Consider the following 22628-nt stretch of genomic DNA (forward strand, 5'->3'; position numbering starts at 1 on the left):
AAAATATTTACTCTCTGGCCCTTTACAGAAGTTTTCAGACCCCCTACTCTTATAGCTTATTTTAACCCTATATTGCCTCAGGATATTTTACTGTTTCACCAAAGGACTCTTAGCTGACAGTTCCAAACAAATGTCAGAACAAATATCAGTGCTAGGAAGCCCCCCAATGGCAAATTGTTTTTTTTCCCGATACTCTTTTACTGCCTCAGAGAAGCAGGCCACTCCTAACCTCAAATCTAGGGCGGTTTCTAAGCGGCGGGGGTCCCTGCGGGGGAGAAAGGCTGTGGAATGGTGGCGCTATCCCAAAAGATAGGGACACTAGCAGACAAGGTGCATTTTATCAGGGCGCAGGGGATTATATTTTCCGATAAATTTTTTCCACTTGATGGAATCACATTGAATAAAAGATTTTTAAACTGTGAAGTGCTTAAACCTGAACTGATAGACTAGTGAAAACACCAGTCAAGAGGATGGGAGGGAGAACTAGGGATGTGGCTCCAAGTAACTCAGTCAGCCACCAGTGAGATTTGACTGTAACGCTTCCAGAGGTGACTGGAACAAGAGTTCACTTAGAGACATAAAGGGGCAAGAGAGTGATCGGCAGCAGTTGGTAGGACAGCTACCAACTCAAACCAAATTGGGTGCATGCTAAGTCGCCTCAGTCGTGTCTGACTTTATGACCCCATGGACTGTAATCCACCAGGTCTTCTGTCCATGGGATTCTCCAGTAGGGAATACTGGAGTGGGTCGCTATGCCATCCTCCAGGGGATCTTCCTGACCCAGGGATTGAACCTTATGCATCTCTTATGTCTTCTGCATTGACAGGCAGGTTCATCATCACTAGCACCACCTGGGAAGCCCTCAAACCAAATTAATAAAACACTATTTTCAGGGGACTTCCCTGGTGGTCCAGCGGCTAAGACTCTGCACTCCTAATGCAGAGGGTCCGGGGTCAATCCTTGGTCAGGGGACTAGATTCCACATGCTTGCAACTAAGACCTGGCACAGCCAAATAAATAGATAATTTTAAAAATAATAATAAAACACTATTTTCGTAGGATTCTGGATGTGATTGTTATCATTATTTTAATTTATACCTTTTGTCTGCACCATGTGGCATGTGGGATCTTGGTTCCCCAACCAGGGATTGAACTGGCACCCTCTGCAGTGGAAGTCTTAACCGCTGGACTGCCAGCAAAGTCCCAAGTTTGTTTGTTTCTTTGTTTTCCATTAACTTTTATTGGTGTATAGCTGATTTACAGTGTTGTGCTAGTCTCTACTGTTGGATGTGAGTTACTTTTGCATCTGTATTTTATGTTGTTTTTTTATAATTAATTCGTGAAAAAAAAACTGACATACAAAGAGCTTAGGATGAGAACACTTTGGGGCCCATGTCATCTTGCACAGTGAAAATATGGTTACCAGTTACCATGGTTACCAACATGCACTTCAAACCAAAGAGCCCTCCCCACTGAATGTTCTGCCCTGGATAATACCCCCAGGACCTTTCACAACTTGAGGGGAGCCCCTTCTCACCAACCCAGCATGATGCCATCCTGAAATTCCCTATCTCTATGATATCAATAACAACCCATGCCTTTATATACTAATAATACCAATAAAATACTGGAGAAAAAAAAATCTATGGAGAGAAGTAATTATTTGAACATGATTACAGGCCAAATTTCTTTCAAGTATTCATCTGTTGAGTTCCTACTCTATGTCAGGCATTGTTCTGGACCACGGAGGCTGATTACAGAGATGAATAAGACAGCAAAATGGATGCCCTCACCCTAGTTCTGAAAATCCAGGAAGGTAAAGACCAACAGGGTACCTCTGCTGCACCACAGCAAAAAAAGAAAAGTTTTAACACTTCCACATCCGAGATGGTCTGCTGAAAGAGCAAGAAGCAGGCCTCCAACTCAGGGTCCACTTTCCCCCTCCAAATCTCAACTGCAGGGATCTGCTTGGTGAAACTTAAGCCACCTGTAGAACCCAGGATTCAAGATACTATGGAAAAGTAGCTTTTAGATTTCAAGGTTCTGGCATTCAGTGAGGCACACTTGTTGGGGGGTGGCTGGGATTCAGAAAAGAAATGAGAGAGCCAATCTGAACACCAGCCACATGTATCAAGTGGACAGTGGGTAAGGCTAAGGAACAGCAGTGGTTAATGAATGGGGGTGCCTCAGAGGGTGAGGGAGAGCTGACCTGAGTTCTGAGCAAGTGCATCCTTAGCCAAGCTTTTGTGCCTTGGGACTTGGGAAGCTGCTGGCAAACAGCCTCCTCCTCAAAGCTGGGAGAGAAAGGAAAGGCCAGTCCTTCAACTGGAAGGAAAAGAAGATGGATGCTTTTGTTCCCATTTTTATTTCCTTTATTGTTCTTATTCGCTGAATTAGAATCAGGAGAGAAAATTCAGTAGTTGAATCAGTACTTTGGAAATCTGTTGCCATTCAAAAGGTCTTTTCTTTAATGAGGCATGGAGGATAGAATCCAATAGACAAATTGCAGGGTCCCATGCCTGTAGGACTATCTGTTTGAGTGACTCCTGGAGGAAAAATAATCCCAGCACTATAAGTGCCTGTGTTCTGAAAGCAGAACCCACCCCTGCACGCCATGCCCCCTCCAAGGCTCATTGACCCTTTCCTCCAGACCTCATGCGGACTGGCCTGGAAATCATTTCACTGCAGGCTGAGGGTAGCCGCTACCAGCGAAGTGCCCTGCCTTCCCAGAAAACCTGCTCCAACCCCTGCCTACTTGCTCAGCAAGTCCTCATTCCAGGCAGCTGATCTTGGATGTCCCCCCACCGTGTAAACAGAACCAACTGGGAAACTATATTCTGGAAGGAAATATATTCCTCAAGTGAAAAGGAAGATGAAAACTCAAACACATTCAGTAATGTAACCATGATGGCACATGGATTTTCCTACATCCCGAGCCTCTGGGGCTCCCTTCCTATTCTTCTTATACAGCCTTGCTTTAAGGTGTAGGAATAAATGTCACCCTGATAGCCCTTAGCTCTCTGGTTTTCTCCATGGATTCCTAGGGGAGGAGAGGCCATCTGGCAGAGGGGATAAATGAAGCAAGCTGGTCCAGGTAACTCCATGTTGCGTTACCTACTGAACCAACCCAGGATCTACTCAGACTTCTTGTTACATAAGATAATAAGCTTCTCCTATTATTTAAGCTAGTGATCCCCAACCTCTGGGATCTAATGTCTGATGATCTGAGGTGAAGCTGATGCAATAATAATAGAAATAAAGTGCACAATAAATGTAATGTGCTTGAATCATCCAGAAACCATGCCATCCACGGAAAAATTGTCTTCCACAAAACTGGTCCCTCGTGCAAAAAAGGACCACTGATTTAAGCAACCTTTGGTTACAATTTCTCTTACAGCTGAAACTTCCTGAGGATGGAAAGAGGAAATTTTGTTATAGATGTTGTCCAGAAGGGCTGGAGCAGGTAGTGAGAGCTAAGAGATGGCCTCAAGCGGCCTTCATCAGGGCCGTGCTACTCAAAATATGGTTCAGGGACTTGCAACATCAGAATTACCTGGGCATTTGTTAGGAATGCAAATTAAAGGGCTTCACCCCACATGCACCAAATCAGTCTCTGGAGGCGAGGCTGGGAATCTGTATTTAACCCTCCAGTAACTATACTTGGAGAAGGGCTTCCCAAGTGGCTCAGATGATAAAGAATCTGCGTGCAATGCGGGAGACCCGCATTCCATCCCAGGAAGGGGAAGATCCCGTGAAGAAAGGAATGGCAACTCACTCCACTATTCCTGCCTGGAGAATCCTACCAAGAGAGAAGTCTGGCAGGCTACAATCCATGGAGTCACAAAGAATTGGACACGACTGAGCAACGGGGCTGGGAATCTGTTTTTTTAAGAAATTCTCCCTCCAGTAATTTTGATGCAACTGTATTTAGAGAAAACACTGACCTAGGAGACTGCTACAACTGGGAATGTGATCGGTCCAACAGAGGAAGTGTTGGGCCTCTTGCTCAAGGCTGACCTCCCTGAAGCTGTTCTAATCCTCTAGGCCTCAGTTTCCTTTTCTGACCCAACAATGTGAGATTCAAATGAAGAGCCGGTTGTAAAAATGGTTTGAAAGAGCTAAAATCTTGATCCCCTAGGAAAGTCCCTGAGCTGACTCTGTCATACCAGGGGACACGGCATCCAAGGCTGCAGACAGACGTGTTGGGCCAGGCTGGACTCTGCCTCGGCAGCCTGTGAGCTTATTTGGACAGGGCGTGTCTCCATCTGTGTCTCCAGATGTCCAGAGGAAGACCTGACGCGTAGAGGGTGGAGAGTTACAGCCATTCTTAATTGAACTCAATTGCCCCCGTTTTGAATTTTCTTTTTCGGATTGCTGCTTGAGTCAGCCGGGAAAGACTGGAAACCCAGGTTCTGTCTCTGCGGTTAGAAGCGGGCCAGCCCCTGTCGCAGTGCTGCCCTTCCTCTCCTACAACCTCAGTGACCTCAGCCGTCCTCCCTCAGGTGATGCTCAGGTTCTCCACTGAGGTGACCCGGTCCTCCCGGATTCGGATTTCCCCGGCTTTCGACGCCCAAGGATGCACAGGACCCGTTGCCCTGGAAACGTACGAACGATTAAATCATAAGCCCTCTCTCTCCTCAAGTTTCTAGGTGTCGACTGAGATGCGGAGCCACCCTCCACGCCAACAAGAAGGCCCGGCTTAGAGGTGGTGGCCGCGCGCGCGCCCGTTGCGCCGAGCGAGTGTTAGCGGGTGGAGAGGGCGAGCCCGCTGATCAGACGGCCAATCAGAGCAGCGCAGGCCAGCGGTCTGGCACCTGATGGCTACTAAGGCGCGGGCTGAAAGCTCTGTCTGCCCTGAGATTGGTCGAGCTTCCTGCCAATCGGGGGCGGAAGCTAGCGGGGTTCGGCCAATAGCGTGAGGCAACTGGGTCAGGCCAGTGGCCCTGTGGTCCCCACAGTGGTCGGCTAGCCAGTCGGCGAGCCGGTCGGCGCTGAGGGAGTGGCCGCCCTCCAGCCTGTGCGCGCCGCGCTCTCGGCCCCTCCGGCCCCGCCTGTCGGCCGCGCCGCGTCATGCCAGGAGCTGCTGGGTGCTAGTGCCCGGGCCGCCGCCCTCCCGCCCGCCCGCCCGCCCGAAGCCGCGCCCACTGCCCAGAGCCAGAGGGATGGTGGTAGTCACGGGGCGGGAGCCAGACAGCCGTCGCCCGGACGGTGCCATGTCCAGCTCCGACGCCGAAGACGACTTTCTGGAGCCGGCCACCCCAACGGCCACGCAGGCGGGGCACGCACTGCCTCTGCTGCCTCAGGAGGTACCTGGACCCGGGGAGGGGTTGGGGGCGCGGGAAGGGGTGCAGAATGAGGAGCCAGTGTCCGGCAGAGCTGACCTTGGGATGTGAGCAGCGCGGAGGTGGAGGGTGGGGGTCGGGCCGAGGGCGGCACCAGTCCTCTCTGCTCCGCTACCCACCCTGCTCCCACCACCCACCGATCCTCCTTACCCCTTATCAAAAGCACCAGGTGTGTCTTCCCCGTCCCCGGAGGCACCTGGCCCTCCCATCCCCCTCCTTCCAGGATTCACTGCCTCCTGGGTTGGTACTCCCATCCCTTTGTCCCACCCTTATCTACTGGAGGAGGGCGGGTAGGCCATGGGAAGGGGCCCTTGGAGCCCCAAGAGATGATAGTGTTTTCTAGAAAATCCAAGAAGATGCCTGGGTAGTTGTGCAGACCCAGCCTCCAGCTGCCCAGAGAGTGTGGGTCAGGGGCAGCGTGCAGATGTAAAGCAGGCCAGTTCATAGATGTTGCCTTACCCACCGGACAGCTCCACGGCTCTGCCTCCTAGGTGCTGTGCTGTGATGCACAGTGGCTTCCACTGGTCTTACTGAACGCATGTGACACTATCATGTGAACACCTGAAATGACCCTCCGGATTAAAGAAGGAGGGGCCCGGCTGGGCACTGAAGACAGAGGCTAGGAAATAGTGGCTAAGGTAGTGGCAGACATGGAAGCATGTGACAGGTGGCATTCTAGATGAAGGGACTCAGCCCCAGAAGGGCAAGGTGGGCCTGGGTGAGGCTGTTGGGAAGTTGTAGTGTCCTCTTGGGGTTAGGAGGCTGTGCTCTGAACATCATGGGGCACTTGTGAAATGGGCAAAACTCCAGGAGGACTTTTGTAATTGAAGAAAGAAAAGAGCCATTGGAGACACAGGGTGCCCCCCCCCTTTTTTTCTTTTTTTGTGCACTGTCACTGGGAAACAGTCTGTTTTGAGAGAAAAAGCATAGGACCTGGAGACTATAGGCCAGCACTCTAGTGCCTGCTCTTTCACAGATTACATGGCTCCATGTGAGTAATGTAAAATGTTGCATGGCTTCATATGAGTAATGTAAAGTATTATTATCCGCAAATAATATTTGAGTCCTTGGTGTGCACATAGAATAGTTTTAGACGAGCTAGCTGTTGAATAAGCAGAAGGCATTTCCTATGTCCTCTGGGTGCAGACGAGTATCACCTACATTCACAGAATGTAAATGCCTGTCTGTCTGATTCATCCATTCATTCGATGCTTATTTAGGGTTTTACTATGAGCCAGGCACACTGCACAAGACCCTGGACCACTTTGATGTAGTGTGTTTGTTCCTACTTTCATTTCACAAAAGGATTATGAATGTTGGGAGAAAGGACTGTCTAGATAAATACACACAGACTTTCACAGAGCCAGAGCGATGTCGTAATATTGAAAAGTATGCAGTGGGATACAATTTTAGTTAATCTGGAGGAGGTTTGTGGGAAAATTAGAGAGAATTGGCCTGGTTTCTTTCAAAGCCACAAGCAGTGAAGAGATTAGGGGGAGGAAAAAAAAAAAAGAAGACCCTGAGCATATTAGAGAACCTAGAGCTTCTCAGGGCAAATGTTGGTACCCTCATTCCCTGCCCTTGATTTCAGAACTGTAACTGGACTGAGGACTAATCTCACTGCACAGATTGAGGGAAGCAGAGAGGTAAAGAGGGTGAGGAGTGGATGCCTGGTGTTATTCAACAAGCATCTGTGAGCCCTGCTCTGGGTGGCCTCAGAATAGGTGAACAAGATGCTGTCCCTGCCCTCGGAAAACTTGGGCAGTAATAAATAACCACCAACAGTACAAAGCACCTATTGTGTAAGGCACTATTATAGAGGAGAATGTGGGTATAGTGAAGGCACAATGGTGGGAGTGTTTAGTTAAACCTATCTTGGGGCAGGCAAGGGATGATAGAGTAGAATCGCTCACGCAGGACTTCCCTGATGATCCAGTGGTTGAGACTCAGTGCTCCTAATGCACTGGTTAGATGCGTCGTCAGGGAACTAGACCCGCATGCTGTGACTAAGACTCCTGTGCAGCCAAATAAATAAATATTTGAAAGAAAGTTAAAGGAAAAAATTTCTCACAAAGCAGGGGATCTTGAATAGAAGCTCTTAAATGAGTAGATGCTGCTAACCCGTAGGTGCCTTACTGTAAATTAGCAGAAGGGCGCACAGCTGGGCTAGTGGAGCCTGCTCACCCAGGTGCACTTGCGCAGTGAACATCACACACTGCCGTATGGGGCAGTTGCTTTTGCTGAATGGACAGGAGTGGCAGGAGCACTGGGGACATGAGCAAAGGCACAAAGATGGGAAATTCAGAAAGCAGAAGGAGGACGGCGAAGGCTTTGAACTCTGGAGCAGAGGTAGGAGGACTGCAGGGAGGAGACCTGATTTAAGAGCTGTGGAAGGAGGAGGGGGAGGACTTGGTAACTGATGAGTGGGGTGGGGGGATGGGGAGAGAAGCAGTCAGAAAGACGCCCAGGTTTCGGGCAGCCAGGGCTCGCCTCCCCAGCTGCCGGACTGAAAGCGCCGGTGATTCCTCCCCAGTTCCCTGAGGTCGTCCCCCTTAACATCGGAGGGGCTCACTTCACCACACGCCTGTCCACCCTGCGGCGCTACGAGGACACCATGCTGGCCGCCATGTTCAGCGGGCGACACTACATCCCCACCGACGCCGAGGGCCGCTACTTCATCGACCGCGACGGCACACACTTCGGGTACGTCCTTCCCTCTGCCGTCACCTGCATCGTCCTGGTGAGTGAGTGGCCTGGGCTGGGGCCCAGGACTGTGACACCTTCCCTAACAGCCGGAAGAGGAGATAACCTGCTGGTGGGATTTAATACATGTGCACTCTGAACTGGATCGGACCTCTTAGTTTCTTTCCCAGAGGAGGCAAGGACAGCCCCAGATATCCCAGGTAACACATGTTGGGTAGGTGTGATGAAACCGCTTCTCTGCTATGCAAAGACTGGAGAGTGGAATTCCACCAGCGTCAGCATCACCGTTAGGGAGGAACATGGCGTGTGGCAGTGGTTCCCAGACTTCTTTCAATAGTTTCAAACAAACAGGGAGTTAGTTCCCTCGTGGTTTAGTGGTTAGGACGCCATGCTCTCCCTGACAAGGGCCTGGATTCAGTCCCTGGTTGGGGAACTAAAGATCCCACAAGCTGCACAGTGCAGCAATAAATGAATAAATACAAATAAAACAGGTAAGGGAAGGACCAACATAGGGTTGCCATCCTATAGTATTGCCAAGTCTTTTTAAAAAAAAAAAAACAAAAAATAGCTTCAGTTGTTACTGTCATTTTAACAGTAAGCCATGGGAAGACATAATCTCAAAAAAAAAAAAAGTCTTTCCCAGAAATAACTTCTGACAACTTTACACACAAGTTAAAAACTTTGTGTTTCGGTTTCCTTGTTTGTGAAATGAGAAATAATTATAGCTGCTTTGCAGGCTTGTCATGTGGATTAAATAGACTCTTGGTGTGACCTCTGGCCAGGTCCTCTGAGTATATGGCTGAAGCTCTTTGCCCCATCCATCTAACTTTGGAGATGACTGGAGAACTAGCATGGGCCTTGACCTTGAACAAAAGAAAACCCTCCAACTGCTACATCTCTGTGCTGGCCTCCAAGTAGGCTTGCCCATACCGGGAGGAGGGTCATTTTTCATCCTCAGAAAGGAGCCTCTGGTCAAATAATTTGCTTTGAAGCATCTGGGTTTCCCCATTGGGCTGTCAGCTGCCTCCAATGCTGAGAAAACAAAGTGTCACATCTCTCTGCAGAGCTATAAAAAGATTTTTGTTTGCAGGCTGTTTGGGGGAGGAAAGTGCTGGCCCCAGCTGGCATCTCCCACAGCACTCCTTGCTGGGCCTGGCCCTGGGGTTATGTTTTTCAGAGCTCACTGAGGTTTGTCCTCAAGCCTAAAGGACTAATTTTGGAAGGGGTGATGGGGAGGGGGCACTAGGTGTGGCCCTGGGCTGCTGTGCCCATGCTCAGCATGGGCCACAGCTGGAGAGTGGCAGGACCAGGCAAGGGTGTGGCAGAAAACAGGATACTGTGGCATTCATCCTCAGGCTACTGGACTCCAGTGGCCTGTGATTCACCAGCAGCATGTGAAGCTGTGGAAAGATTCAGATAAAAGAGTTTAGGGCTTTTTTCTGTGGGTGAGCACATGGGCCAGCACCCACTGAGGAGGCTTCGTGGGCCTCCCCCGGACTGGTTTCCGGTTGGGCTCATTACATAGCACTTTGGACTAAAGTCTGGACCATTGTGGGCATGAGCTTGCAGTCACCTGTGTCTGCGTCTGGGCCTCCAGCTAGCCATGGCTCCTTTAGTAAGAGTGTTCCTTAAGCTCTCTGAGCCCCAGTTTTTCCTCATTTATAAAATGGACGCAAGAGCACGTACCCCATGTGATTGAAGGGATTATATGGGATAACACCTGAGTAGTGGCTGACACAGATTATTACTTAGTGAGTGCTGGCTGGTGTTGCATCATGGCCATTGACTAAACTATTGAGGTAACAGCTTGATGTTGGCGTTTACTCATACACTCTCACAGAAGAGCCCTCCCACACCTACCGGTGACAGGTCCAATTACTCTTAGCACTGCAGAATCTAAAGAGAGAACTGAAAGAGCTGAATTTTTATTTTAAGAAAATACAGCATGTCATTTTTATTCACCTGAAACCAGTTTGTTCAGGTGTCAGGGCTAGGCAGTCATCTTCTCCATATAGCATAATACTGATGGCCGGGATGGGTTGGGGGTGCAGAACTCGTCCACATGGCTAGTGGGAATGAAATGCTACAACCACTTTGTCAAACAGGCATTTATGACCAAAAAGTTCTCCTGCTGACATTTACTTAAGAGGGATTGGTCCCCAAGTCCACAAAAAGTTTACAGGGAATATTTATCACAGCTTTACTCTTAAGAGACCCCAAACCAGAAACAATTCAAATGTCCATCAGCAGGAGAATGGGTAAGTAGTTTATAGCACACCCATATAATGGTGTGATACTTAGCAATAAAAGAAAGAAAAGAGACAAAGGAAGGGAAATTCTGCTGCATACAACATAGGAAATCAATCTAAAAAACACTAGGTTGAAGGGAAGGAGCCAGGCACAAAAGAGGACTACTGTATGATTCCACTTACATGAATTTCAAGAAGAGGTAAAAGTACTCTTTGTTGATAGAAGTTAGACCATTTGCCTCTCTAGTGATTGGCTGGGAAGAGGCCCAAGGAAACTTTTAGGAGATGGGAATGTTCTGTATCTTGATGTAGGTGGTGGTTGTTATGGGTATATTCATAGGTAATATTAACTATACCTCAATTAAAATATATAAAGAGGTTAAATATATCTTTTCATTTTTCCTATATGTACTTAATAATTATATTAATAATGGTACTGATAACAACCACTAACACTTATTGAGGGCTTACTCTGTGCCAGATGTCTTTCTTTCTTGGCCACACCATGCAGCATGTGGGATCTTACTTCCCCAACCAGGAATTGAACCCATGGCCCCTGCATTGGGAGCATGGAGTCTTAACCACTGGAAGTCATTGTGCTGTGTGTTTTCTAAGCACATTTTTTATGTTAACTTATTTAACCCCCTCATAACATGATGGGGTAGTTTTCTGACTCTCTCCCCATTTTACAGAGTAGAAAATCAAGGCACAGAGAGATTAAATTCTCTTACCTGAGGTTACACAGCAGGCCGCCTGGGTCCAGAGCCTATGCTCTAACCTCTGGGTGGCCCTGTCCAGGTTCATCAGCTCCTCCTCACCCACCCTCTTTCTTTCCTGCTCAGCGATGTGCTGAACTTCCTGCGCTCGGGGGACCTGCCACCGCGGGAGCACGTGCGGGCCGTGTACAAGGAGGCCCAGTACTACGCCATTGGGCCCCTCCTGGAGCAGCTGGAGAACATGCAGCCACTGAAGGGGGAGAAGGTGCGCCAGGCATTCCTGGGGCTCATGCCCTACTACAAAGGTGAGGGGGCCACGACCCGCGCAGTTGGGGTGCGAGGAGGGAGGGTTGCGAGGCATCTGTCAGTGTCAGGATCTCCACCAGGAGAGAGGGGGTCACGGCTTCCTACACACCTGTCGAACTTGGGATGGGAGAGAGTCCCGCTTCCCTTCCTGCCGTCCTCTCAGTCACCGGGGGGAGACTCAGGTGAAATAGGGCCCACCTTGCCTGCAGCGTCATTAAATTGCATTTCAGAAAGAGACCCTCATCCTGTCCCATTGGTTTCCTTTGGCCCTGCAGAACTGCCCGCCAGCCCTGGTGAAGTTTGTGCCCCTCGTGGGCCCACGCAGCGCCCTCCCTGGGGGTCTGTCTCTTCTCTCCAGGGTCCACCGTCACTGGGGTGGTCTCTCTGCTCCCTGCCCCACCTCCCAGCTGTGTCCAGTGATGGGCTCTGTGTTCACCCCTCGTAGACCACTTGGAGCGGATCGTGGAGATCGCTCGGCTGCGCGCCGTCCAGCGGAAGGCCCGCTTTGCCAAGCTCAAGGTCTGCGTCTTCAAGGAGGAGATGCCCATCACCCCCTACGAGTGCCCGCTGCTGAACTCGCTGCGCTTCGAGCGGAGCGAGAGTGACGGGCAGCTCTTTGAGCACCACTGTGAAGTGGACGTGTCTTTCGGGCCCTGGGAGGCCGTGGCTGACGTTTACGACCTGCTGCACTGCCTGGTCACGGACCTGTCGGCCCAGGGCCTCACCGTGGACCACCAGTGCATTGGGGTGTGCGACAAGCACCTCGTCAACCACTACTACTGCAAGCGCCCCATCTATGAGTTCAAGATCACGTGGTGGTGAGTAGCGCTGGCAGGGAGCAGAGTCCCGTCAGGGAGGGTAGCTGGTCCCCTTGGTGGCTCTGGGAGCGAGGTCCCTGGAGGGGTTCCTGGCTGCCCCAGCACCTCCTGAGGTGAGGACGGGTCCTGAGGCTCGGCTCCAGGGGGACGGAGGGGCAGCCCCGGTCTCCCCGGCTACACCTCGGGACCAGACTCGAGGCTGGTGGCCCCCGGGGGACCTCAAGGCACGGTGGTCTCTGCCTGAGGCTGATGGGGTCCGGTTAGCGAGGGCTTGACCGGCAAGTCCAGAGAGGTTTAGTCATTTTCTTGACCTTGCAAGAGAGTTTGTGCCCTTTTAGAGCCACGTTGCCAAGCTGATGTAGGCGTAACCACTCCTCCATCCTTGTGCTCATTGTCTCAGTATGAACCTAGAACATGGTAGGGGGGAATTTGCCCACAGCCCACCCCCCACAGCCCCTGGCTGAAGAAGGAGCATCTTCTTTCCTTCTTCCCCCAGAGATAGCCCCACGCTTCATTTTAGGATGTGGAAAGACTTTTCCTCCCAAGACATACTTTTCACCACCTTTTTGAGACGTTACCCTAGTTGCCAAAGCCATGCACCAGGTTGGCCTTAGAAAAGCACAGTGTTTACAGCCCTGCCTCAGGGCCTGGGCTTCTCCTCCTTTCCACCAACCTGCCTTGCTTGAAGGGTGGTGGCCTCCAGGGCTGGAGTGCACATTTCAGGAACTCCTTCTGAAGTCAGTCAAGCAGGCAGGATGCCTAGATCTTCTCTGAGATGTAACATCCATTCTAGAGGCTCAGAATCCCTGCTTGGCCGCTATTCCATGTGTTAGGATCCAGTTTACGGTGAACCTCCCTGGACGAGGATCCCCTGTTGCTTTTTCCCGGTCAGTGTTCTCCTTCCAGGAGATTGTCTTGGGGAAGGGAAGAAAGGGCTGGGGGAGAGGTGCAGCTGTCCTTGAAACTGAGGGATGACAAGCAGGAAGCCAGTTTGGAGAGAAAAAGATCCAGCAGCTTCTGCTTCCCCGTGTTTCCTTCTTGCGCCGTCTGCAGCCTGGGGCTGCCCGCCAAGCGGGAGAGTGGGCCCGCGTCCCTGGGAAATACTCTGCAGCCCCAGTCGTTGGAGTGGGTGTTCCCACACCACGTGTAGGGCTGCTCCCTGCTATCACGATTGAACTTAACTGCTCCCCAGTGCTCTTGTAAGATTTTTTTTCTGTGAGCCTCATCGGTCTCATTCTTCCAGGAGGAGACTGGTGAGGAGGGGGGCGGGAGCTGAGGAGAAGCAGGCCAGACCTTAAGTTCCCTCACGGCCAGGGACCCCTTGGCCCCTGTGTGAGGAGATTCCAGGGCGTGGGCTCCGACTTGTACACCGTATTCTTGTGTGCATGGAGCAGGCGTCCAGGCCAGCATCTGAGGGGGTGGTCCAGTCAGTGCTTCAGGTTCCGAGGTAATGCGTCCCCTCCTGTTCTCATCTGTAAACAGACTGTCACTTTTCTGGAGCCGACACCCCTGCTCTCTCCCTCCTCAGCCCAGAGCATCACAGCATTCAGTTGCTTAGAGTCCACACTTGTCAGACTGGGAGCGATTGATTCACGCAAATGCGGGTTTGCTCAAAATCAGGCCCTTACGACTTGCTAGGGGCTCCAGGGGCCCTGAATAAGAACACTGTCCCTGCGCCTCTTGCTGGAGACACCCCTGTTTCTCTGCTCCCCGAGTTGTCCTTGGGGTGGTATGCTCTGTACCTTCGTGGGGAGACACGGCTGTAGACTGGTAGACCAGGCTGAGCAGGGATACCAGCAGCCAGCTTAGAGCTCTTTCCACATGGGGTGAAAGAATTTGATGGTCACATTGGGCCATCCTCTCATGAGGAGCCAAGGCCAGGCTGCAAAGTGCTCTTGGATGTGGGGGTTTGTGGCGATGGCCTCCAAATAAAGGTCATCTCTGAGGAAGTGACCTCTCCCAGTTGGGTTCCCTTTTCGGCTGTCAGTGGCCAGGCCCAGAGCATAGGAAGGGTTGGGTCAGGAAGGAGGGCTCCAGAGGACAACTGCTTCCTAGAGTGAAAGGAAGTCTGCGCGCATGGAATTCTTGTGCATAATGTCGGTTGGTCAAACCAAAGGGCTTGCCTTTGAAGCCTCCCTTACGTTTGACTTTGGGTACCTTTTCTCCCAGGAGCTCTGCTCAGTGGTTGGGACGGTGCAAGTTTTAGGAGATAGGACTGCATGGTGCAATGCTAGCTGCAATTTAGTAAGATTGAAAAACTTAACGGCAACTCAGTTTGCAAAGATTGAAACACAACCAGTGAGACCCCTCCCACCATCCCAAGTGGGGGGAATTCTTTGGGTGACGCTCTAAATCGAAGAAATAAAGGGATCGTCACCATCTTTATTCAACTTGTGGTGAACTCACCAGGCTGTCCAGTGCTTAGCATGTGGAAGGCAGTCGACTGTGCTCTGCAATTTTCTGTCTTTCTCCCTGGGATTTGGGACATTCTGGGAGCTGTCTGGAGTCTTGTGCCTCCGGCTGCTCAGGTGGTGTCATCTTCCTGTTCTGGGTCGCTCATTGGAGGACTGGGAAATTGACAACTGCAAGCCACAGCGTCGGGGAGCCTCAAGGTGTCATCTTGGTCTAAGCTGGATCCTCCAATGGTTAAGACAGATAACAACACGAAAACAGAAACCACTCACACCCAGCATTTTGATCCCCGTTAGGATTTCAGATATCTTCCTTCTGCATACCTTCTGTCTGTATTTGATTGCACTGTAAGTGATTACGCTCTCTCAGGTACCATTTTGCTGTGGCTCTTCCAAGAAGGTGGTGCCTGCCTCATGCTTACAACAGAGGGTTTATTCATCAGAAGCCAGAGTGGTGGGAGCAGGGGTGGGAGAGGCACTTTTTGGAATTTCCGAAGAATCATATGTGTACACACATACGTTAACTGGGGGAGGGGTGGGCTGGCTGAAGGGTCGGGGAGGTGGGAACAGAGACCAAGAGGAGGAGCAGGCAGTTGCCTCTGGGTGTGGGAGGTCACGTGTCCTTCGTCTTCCTTCTGTAGTGTTGGGTTTGTGAACACCGTATAATGCTGCCTGTGTTTGTTCATTTTCCTGTCTGTGAGCGCTTTGATCCACAGAGCCTTGGTACACTCACCTAGCATTAAAGTCAAGAACTAGAACCTGGGTGTTGTGCTTTTCTTATTTAGAGACGTATCCTCATCCCTCCTTCGCCCTCCAGGCTGCCAGCGAATGTGTTGATTTCTGCTTGAAACGTGGTATGTTTGGGGCTGCCATGCTAAATCAAGCAGACCCTTCCCTGAGACATGCGGCTGAACTTCCACCCAGACGTGAAGTTAAAGGGGGATGGGCCCCCCTGGAGGTCCCTCTGCAGTTACCCTCAGCTGGTCTCTGTCCCAGTAGGCATTCCCACCTGTGCCCCTGGATTTCTGGGGTTTTTATGCAGTACTGACCACTTGTTCACGACCCTCAACTTCCTCCCTTGACCATTCTATCTTTTTAGGAAGCGGGTTCACCTGATGCTTCACTGAGGACCCAGAATTCTCATTGCTGAAAGCCCTATACCTCTTTTCTCCTGTCCTGGGCCTGCACCCCCAAGACACACTCCAGTGCCTTGGTGGGGGTCACAAGGAGGCGCCAGCATGCGTAGCCTCTGGCCCTTGTCCCTACATCTTCATGATGCTGGAGTTGGTTGAGGCCGGCGATCCTTCCAGGTATGAGAGTTGCAATATAATAAACAGAGTCAAGTCCAGAGGCACCTTGGGAAAGAACCCCTACAGGGAGTGTCTGGGGCGGTCAAGGTGAAACTGGCAACTTGGCTCACACAATGAGGGCGGGTCCGGTTTTTCAAACTCTTTGGCTTCAGAAGAGGCTCCGTTAAATGTACAAGACCCCAAGAGGCCAGCAGAGGAATCCAGCTCTGGTTGCAGCTGAGAGAAGCCACTGCAAAGTGCAGGCAGGTACCCACTGCAGCAGTGCTTAGTTGCTCTGCCCAGTCATAGCCTGCCCGGCTCCTCTGTGCATGGAACTCTCCAAGCAAGAATGCTGGAGTGGGTTGCCATGCCCTTCTCCAGGGAATCTTCCCAACCCAGGGATTGAACTTGTGTCTCTCTTGCATTGAGCCACCTGTGCAGCAGAGACCAGCCAAAACTCAGAGCTTCCCAGAGTGGACATGAAAAGGGACAGTATTCTCTTACAGCAGCTGATGGGCATGCCAGGGGAGGAAGCTGACCTCCTGCTCACCTCTTTGCCATCCATGTGCCTTCACGTCCCACCCATTCAAAATGGGAAATAACAGAGACTTCTTGGGACCTTACCTCTGACATATCAACCTATAAGGTCTCTGTGCCTGAATTGCATTTGGAGTCATTTGTGTCAGTCAGGAGAAAAAAGAAAGAACAAAACTACACAGTAATTTGAATAATTTATATCTTGAATATAAATAATTACTAATTATAATACGATTGGAGGAATGAAGGATTGGCTAATAAAGAGTAGAGATAACTATAAAGAATATAGGAATAGCCAAGAAGCAGCCACTAAGGCTGAGATAGAGGGTCCAAGGATGCATACCCCCTCCCCCAAGAGCTGATATCCAGATCTTTTTGGACAAGGCATGGCCAGGTTCGCTGAATGACAGAGAAGTCATGGGGGTGCCGTGCTGTTGACACTTGCTGGAAATCTACCCTCTGGGGTGCTGGAAAAAATCTGTTCTTTAGGAGGTGTCTTGCCAGAGGCCCTCTACTACAAAACCACCCCTGGGAGTGCTGGGGAAAGCTCTTTGTGACTGCAGATCCCCTTGTATGGCAGGAGCTGGGTGCTGGAGAAGCTCTATGAGCTGTGAGCAAGCACACCAGAACCAGAAAGGAAACATCTCTCCCCTTGCAGTGTCTCGCTTATACGTGGAATCTAAAATATGGTACAAATGAACCTATTTACAGAAGAGACTCAGACTCACAGACACAAGAGATCAGACTTGTGGTTGCTGGGGATAGGAGTGGGGGAGGGAGAGGGATGGACTGGGAATTTAGGATTTGTAGATGCAAACGATTAAATTTAGAATGGATAGCAAGGTCCTACTGTATAGCACAGGGGACTGTATAATTATTGTAGAAAATAATGGCTCAGTGTTAAGTCAAAATTCCTGTCTTAGGCACACATTATTAAAATTTGAAATGAGACAGTTTGAACATCTAACTAAATCATTATAGGGATTTCCCTGGTGGTCGAGTGGTTAAGACTTCACACTCCCAGTGGAGGGGGCCCAGGTTCGATCCCTGCTCGGGGAACTATTTATTACTAGATCCAATGGGCTGCAATGGAGAGTTTGCATGCTGCAATTAAAGAACCCACATGCCATGAAGACAGAAGGTCTTGCATGTCACAGCTAAGACCCAGTGCAGCCAAATAAATAAATTTTTAAAATAAATAAATAATTATACACATGGGTTATAACCCATTGAATAAAATAAGAATCCATGAATTCATATTGATACAAATGAATAAGTAATGGCATAAAAGAGATAGAAAGGAAAGTTCTTAATTAGCATAAAATGTCAGCTAATATAGAAAGAATGATGGCATTAGAAAACCCCCATTTAAAAACTCTATTTTGTAAACATCATAATTAGAACTGAATCCATCAATCATCAATGGACTCTAAATTTTTAAGAAAAATAGGATCCTTACATAGTCTCAAAGTATTTTCCTACAAATTACTAAATAATTATAAAGTAAAAATAGTAACTTCACAGTGGAGACACCTGGAGGACTCCACTTTCATCATTAATCAGTGTCGTTAGCCAAAATGGGACAAATAGACATCATGTACATCACCTATCTTAGTGCCTGGAGAAGAACACAACATCATGTGATTTTTCTGCCAAAAAAAATGAGTAGCATGAATCTAATCATGAGAAAAAAATCAGAGAAACCCAAAGTGAACGACATATTTTAGAATGACCATCTTATACTTCTGGGCTTCCCTTGTGGCTCGGCTGGTAAAAGAATCTGCCTGCAATGCAGGAGACCTGGGTTTGATCCCTGGGTTGGGAAGATCCCCTGGAAAAGGGAAGGCGACCCATTCCAATATTCTGGCCTGGAGAATTCCATGGACTGTATAGTCCATGGAGTCGCAGAGAGTTGGACACAAGTGAGCAACTGTCACTTCACTTATACTTTACAAAAATGTCAAGATTATGGAAGACATTTAAATGGAAGAACTATTCCACATTAAAGACTGCCAAAGAGACATGACAATTAAGTGATCCTGGGTTAGACTTGGGACCAGGGAAACAACAGCTATAACGGGCATTTTGGGCACAATTGATGAAAATTAAATAAGGGTTATAGATTAAGTTAGAGGATTTTATCAATGTTAACTTTCTTGATTTTGATAATTTTGCTTTGGTTTTTCTCAGAGATTATCTTTATTATTAGGAAACACACACTGAAATATGTAGGTGTTTGCAACTTAGTCTTAAATTCTTCAGGAAAAAAGGGAGAGAAAGAGAGCACAAAAGAAAGAAATTGGACAGATCTACAAATTCAGGAAATTAAAAAAACTCCTTGTAAGATTAATTCAGAGACCCACAGAAAACAGATTATAATCAAAGTGTAGCAAGCCAAAGAAAAAGAATCTTGAAAGCATCAAGAGAAGGGGATTTGTCATTAGTAGACCTGCTCTATAAGAAATGCTAGAAGGACTTCTTCAAACTGAAGAAAAAAGGACACTAGAAGTCATATGAGGAAGTAAACAATACCAATAAAGATGAAAACCTAAGTAAATGTAAAGGTCAATGTCATTGTACTAAACGTTTATAACTCCTCTCTTTTCTTCTTCTATGAGCTTCCCAGTGGCTCAGTGGCAAAGAATCCGCCTGCCAATGCAGGAGATTCGGGTTTGATCCCTGAGTGGAGAAGATCCCCTGGAAAAGGAAATGGCAACCCATTCCAGTATTTTTGCCTGGGAAATTCCAGGGACAGAGGAGCCTGGTGGGCTACAGGCCGTAGGTTTCCAAAAGAGTCAGACATGACTTAGTGACTAAACAACAACTTCCCTATATGATTTTAAAGTCATATGCATAAAACACTAATTATAAACCTGTGCTGATAGGCAAACAATTTATAGAGATGAAATCTGATAATAACAGGATAAAATGAGGAGGACATAGTTGTTTTGGAAGCACAGTACATACTATTTTCAATAAAGTTGGTATTATTCAAACTAAGTTGTTTTAAGTTCAAAATGTTAATTGTAATCCCAAAAGTAAGCACGAATAAAATAACTAAAAATTTACAGAAAATGAAAAGAGTAGACTACAGAAAAACATTTAAATACCCAAAAAATGCAGTAATGAAAGATTGAGGGGAAAAAACATATAAGAGGTTTAGAAAACAGGTAGCAAAATGGCAGATGTAAAGTCATTATTTAGCAGCAATTACTTCAAATGTAAGTAGATTAAACTTTCCAGTTTAAAGCCAAAGACTGGCAGAATGTATTTCCTAAAACGCTCCATCTATCTGCTGTCTATAAGAAACTTACCTTTAATAAAGACACAAAGAGATTGAAAGTAAAATAATGGAAAAATATATTCCATGAAAACAGTAACCAAAGGAAAGTGGAGGTGGTTATATTATTAAACAGACTAGATTTTACATTTAAAAAGGTTACAAGAGATAAGGACATTAGAAACTCCCCACAACTACAGAAAAGCCCACGAAGCAAGGAAGACCCACAGTACAGCCAAAAAAATAAAATTATTAAAAAACAGATCTCAAATCTATAACTATACACCATAAGTGAAAGTCGCTCAGTCGTGTCTGACTCTTTGCAACCCCATGGACTGTAGCTTCCAGGCTCCTCTGTCCATGGAATTCTTGAAGCCAGAATGATGGAGTGGGCAGCTGTTCCCTTCTCCAGGGGATCTTCCCTACCCAGGTATCGAACCTAGGTCTCCCACATTGCAGGCAAATTCTTTACCATCTGAGCCACCAGGGAAGCCCCAATACACTTTAAAGGAACCAGAAAAATGAAGAGCAAATTGAGCCAAAGCTAGCAGAAGACAGAAGGTAAAGATTAGAGTAGCAATAAATGGCGGAGAAGGCAATGGCAACCCACTCCAGTACTCTTGCCTGGAGAATCCCATGGACACAGGAGCCTGGTAGGCTGCAGTCCATGGGGTCATGAAGAGTCGGACATGACTGCATGACTTCACTTTCACTTTTCACTTCCATGCATTGGAGAAGGAAATGGCAACCCACTTCAGTGTTCTTGCCTGGAGGATCCCAGGGACGGCAGAGCCTGGGTGGGCTGCTGTCTATGGGGTTGCACAGAGTCGGACACAACTGAAACTATTTAGCAGCTTAGCAGCAATAAATGGAATGGAGAATAGGATAACAAGAGAATATGGAAAATCAACAAAACAAAAAGGTTTTTTTTTTAAAGATCATTAGAATTGGTAAGTCTTGAGCTAGATTGACTACAAAAAAGAGAGAACTCAATTTGCTAAAATCGGAAAGAATGGGTCATTACTATTTACATAAATGAAAAGATTTATGAGAATTCTGTGAATATTTGTGCACCAACAAATTGAATAACTAAATGAACTAATTCCTAGAAACACAAATCCTACCAACTCTGAATCACAAAGAAATAGAAAATCTGAAAATACTTGTAACTAGTAAGGAGATTGAATCCATAGTCAAAACCCTCCCAACAAATAGAAGCCCTGGACTTTATGGCTTTGCCAGTGAATTCTACCATAAGTTTTAAAGAACTAATATCAGTCCTTCTCAAAGTCTTCCAAAAAAAAAAAAAAAAAGAAAGTGGAGAGAATGCTTTCTAACATATTCAGTGAAGCCAGCATTGCCCTAATACTGAGTCAGATAAAGGCACTACAAGGAAACTATACAGACCAACATTCCTTAAGAACACTAATATAAAAATTCTCAACAAAATACTAATGAATTCAGCAGCATGTAAAAAAAAGCTACATACTGTGATCAAGTGAACTGTATTCCTGGAATATACAAGGATGGTTCAACATATAAAAATTAATCATATGTTATTCACTATATTGAATCACCAACTCGATGGCATCACTGACTCGATGGACATGAGTTTGAAGTTTGAGCAAGCTCCGGGAGTTGGGGATGGACAGGGAAGCCTGGCGTGCTGCAGTCCAAGGGGTCACAGAGTCAGACACGACTGAGTGACTAAACTGAACTGATACTAAAAAAACTACCCAGTCTTCTCATTGATGCAGAAAAAGCTTGTGACACAATTCAATACCCTTTCATAATAAAAACACTTAAAAAGCTAGGAATATAAATAAAAGAAAGCCACATATATAAACCACATAGCTAACACTATACACAATGATGAAAGGTTAAAAGTTTATCTGCTAAAATAAGAAAGCAGATTAAGGATGCCTGTTTTTGCCAATTCTATTCAATGTAGTATTGGAAGTTCTAGTTAGAGCAACTAGGCGAGAAAAAGAAAAGGCATCCAAACTGGAAAGGAAGGAGTAAAATTCATCTCTCTGAAGATGATGTGATCTTATAGTAGAAAACCCTAAGGACTCACACACACACACACACACACACACACACACACACACACACAAATCTGTTAGAACCAATAGATGAATCAAGCAATGTAGTAGTACAAAATCAACACACTGAAATCAATTGCATTTCTAATAACAAAGGGGAAAGTAGGGAAAGAATTCCATTTAAAATAACATCAAAAAGAATAAAATACTTAGGAGTTAATTTAATCAAGGAGGTGAAAGACTGAAAATGGCAAAACCATTGATGAAAGAAGACAAATGGAAAGACATACCATGTAAATTGGTTTGTTGAATTTTAGGAGTTCTCTATGTATTCTGGATAACAATCCCTTATCACAGGTAGGGATTTGCAAAAACTTTTTCCTATTCTGTGAGCTGACTTTATACTCTATTGACTGTTACCTTGGATACACAAAAGTTTTAAATTTTGGTAAGTCCAATATGTCTATTTTTTCTTTTATTACCTGTGCCTTTGGTGTATATCTAGGAAATTATTGCAAAATCCAGTGTAATGAAGCTTTTCTCCCCTGTGTTTCCTTCTAAATTTTCTCTGTTACATTTAGGTCTTTGATCCATTTTGAGTTAATTTTTTGTATACAGTCTTATGTAAGGGTCCAACTTCATTCTTTTGCATGTAAATTTCACATTCTATTTTACAATAAAAATGACATTAAAAATTAATATACTTTGATGATAAAAAACACCCAGTAAACTAGAAATAGCAAGAAACTTCTCAACATGATAAAGGCCATGTATGAAAAACCCACTGGTAACATCACACCATGGTGAAAGACTGAAAGTTTTTTCACCGAGGTTGGCAACAATGCGAGGATGCGTACTTTAATCACTTCTATTAGTATGTTTTCACTTCTCTTGGGTAGATTCATCTTATCTAACCTTTCTGTAGAATTTGA

General features: G+C 47.2%; 2 protein-coding genes across 3 annotated transcripts in view; both read left to right on the forward strand.

Moving 5' to 3' along the window:
- The first annotated feature begins 4941 nt into the window (after positions 1–4941).
- KCTD7 (potassium channel tetramerization domain containing 7) lies at positions 4942–22395 on the forward strand. Of its 2 annotated transcripts, none has more exons than XM_020874070.2 (5): positions 4942–5306; positions 7876–8045; positions 11137–11315; positions 11762–12134; positions 15645–22395. In XM_020874070.2, exons 1-5 carry the CDS (start codon positions 5163–5165, stop codon positions 15670–15672), a joined length of 894 nt encoding a protein of 297 aa, XP_020729729.1. In that variant the 5' UTR covers positions 4942–5162; the 3' UTR covers positions 15673–22395. The 2 variants fall into 2 exon arrangements, with proteins under 2 accessions (XP_020729729.1, XP_020729717.1); XM_020874058.2 differs by lacking the exon at positions 15645–22395 and adding an exon at positions 14700–15303.
- Positions 15769–22628, forward strand: part of RABGEF1 (RAB guanine nucleotide exchange factor 1) — a 58759-nt gene continuing 51899 nt past the window's right edge. The window contains exon 1 of the mRNA XM_070461270.1: positions 15769–15855. The gene's annotated coding sequence lies outside the window, so the exon portion shown is untranslated. The remainder of the gene's footprint in view (positions 15856–22628) is intronic.

Source organism: Odocoileus virginianus, chromosome 33 (assembly GCF_023699985.2).
Source record: "Odocoileus virginianus isolate 20LAN1187 ecotype Illinois chromosome 33, Ovbor_1.2, whole genome shotgun sequence".
Taxonomy (NCBI): domain Eukaryota; kingdom Metazoa; phylum Chordata; class Mammalia; order Artiodactyla; family Cervidae; genus Odocoileus; species Odocoileus virginianus.

Coding starts and splice junctions, on each gene's coding strand:
- KCTD7 (XM_020874058.2), top strand. CDS start 5,163: ATGGTGGTAGTCACGGGGCGGGAGCCAGACAGCCGTCGCCCGGACGGT. Junction 5,307..7,875: donor TGCCTCTGCTGCCTCAGGAG/GTACCTGGACCC, acceptor ATTCCTCCCCAG/TTCCCTGAGGTCGTCCCCCT. Junction 12,135..14,699: donor GAGTTCAAGATCACGTGGTG/GTGAGTAGCGCT, acceptor CGCTCATTGGAG/GACTGGGAAATTGACAACTG.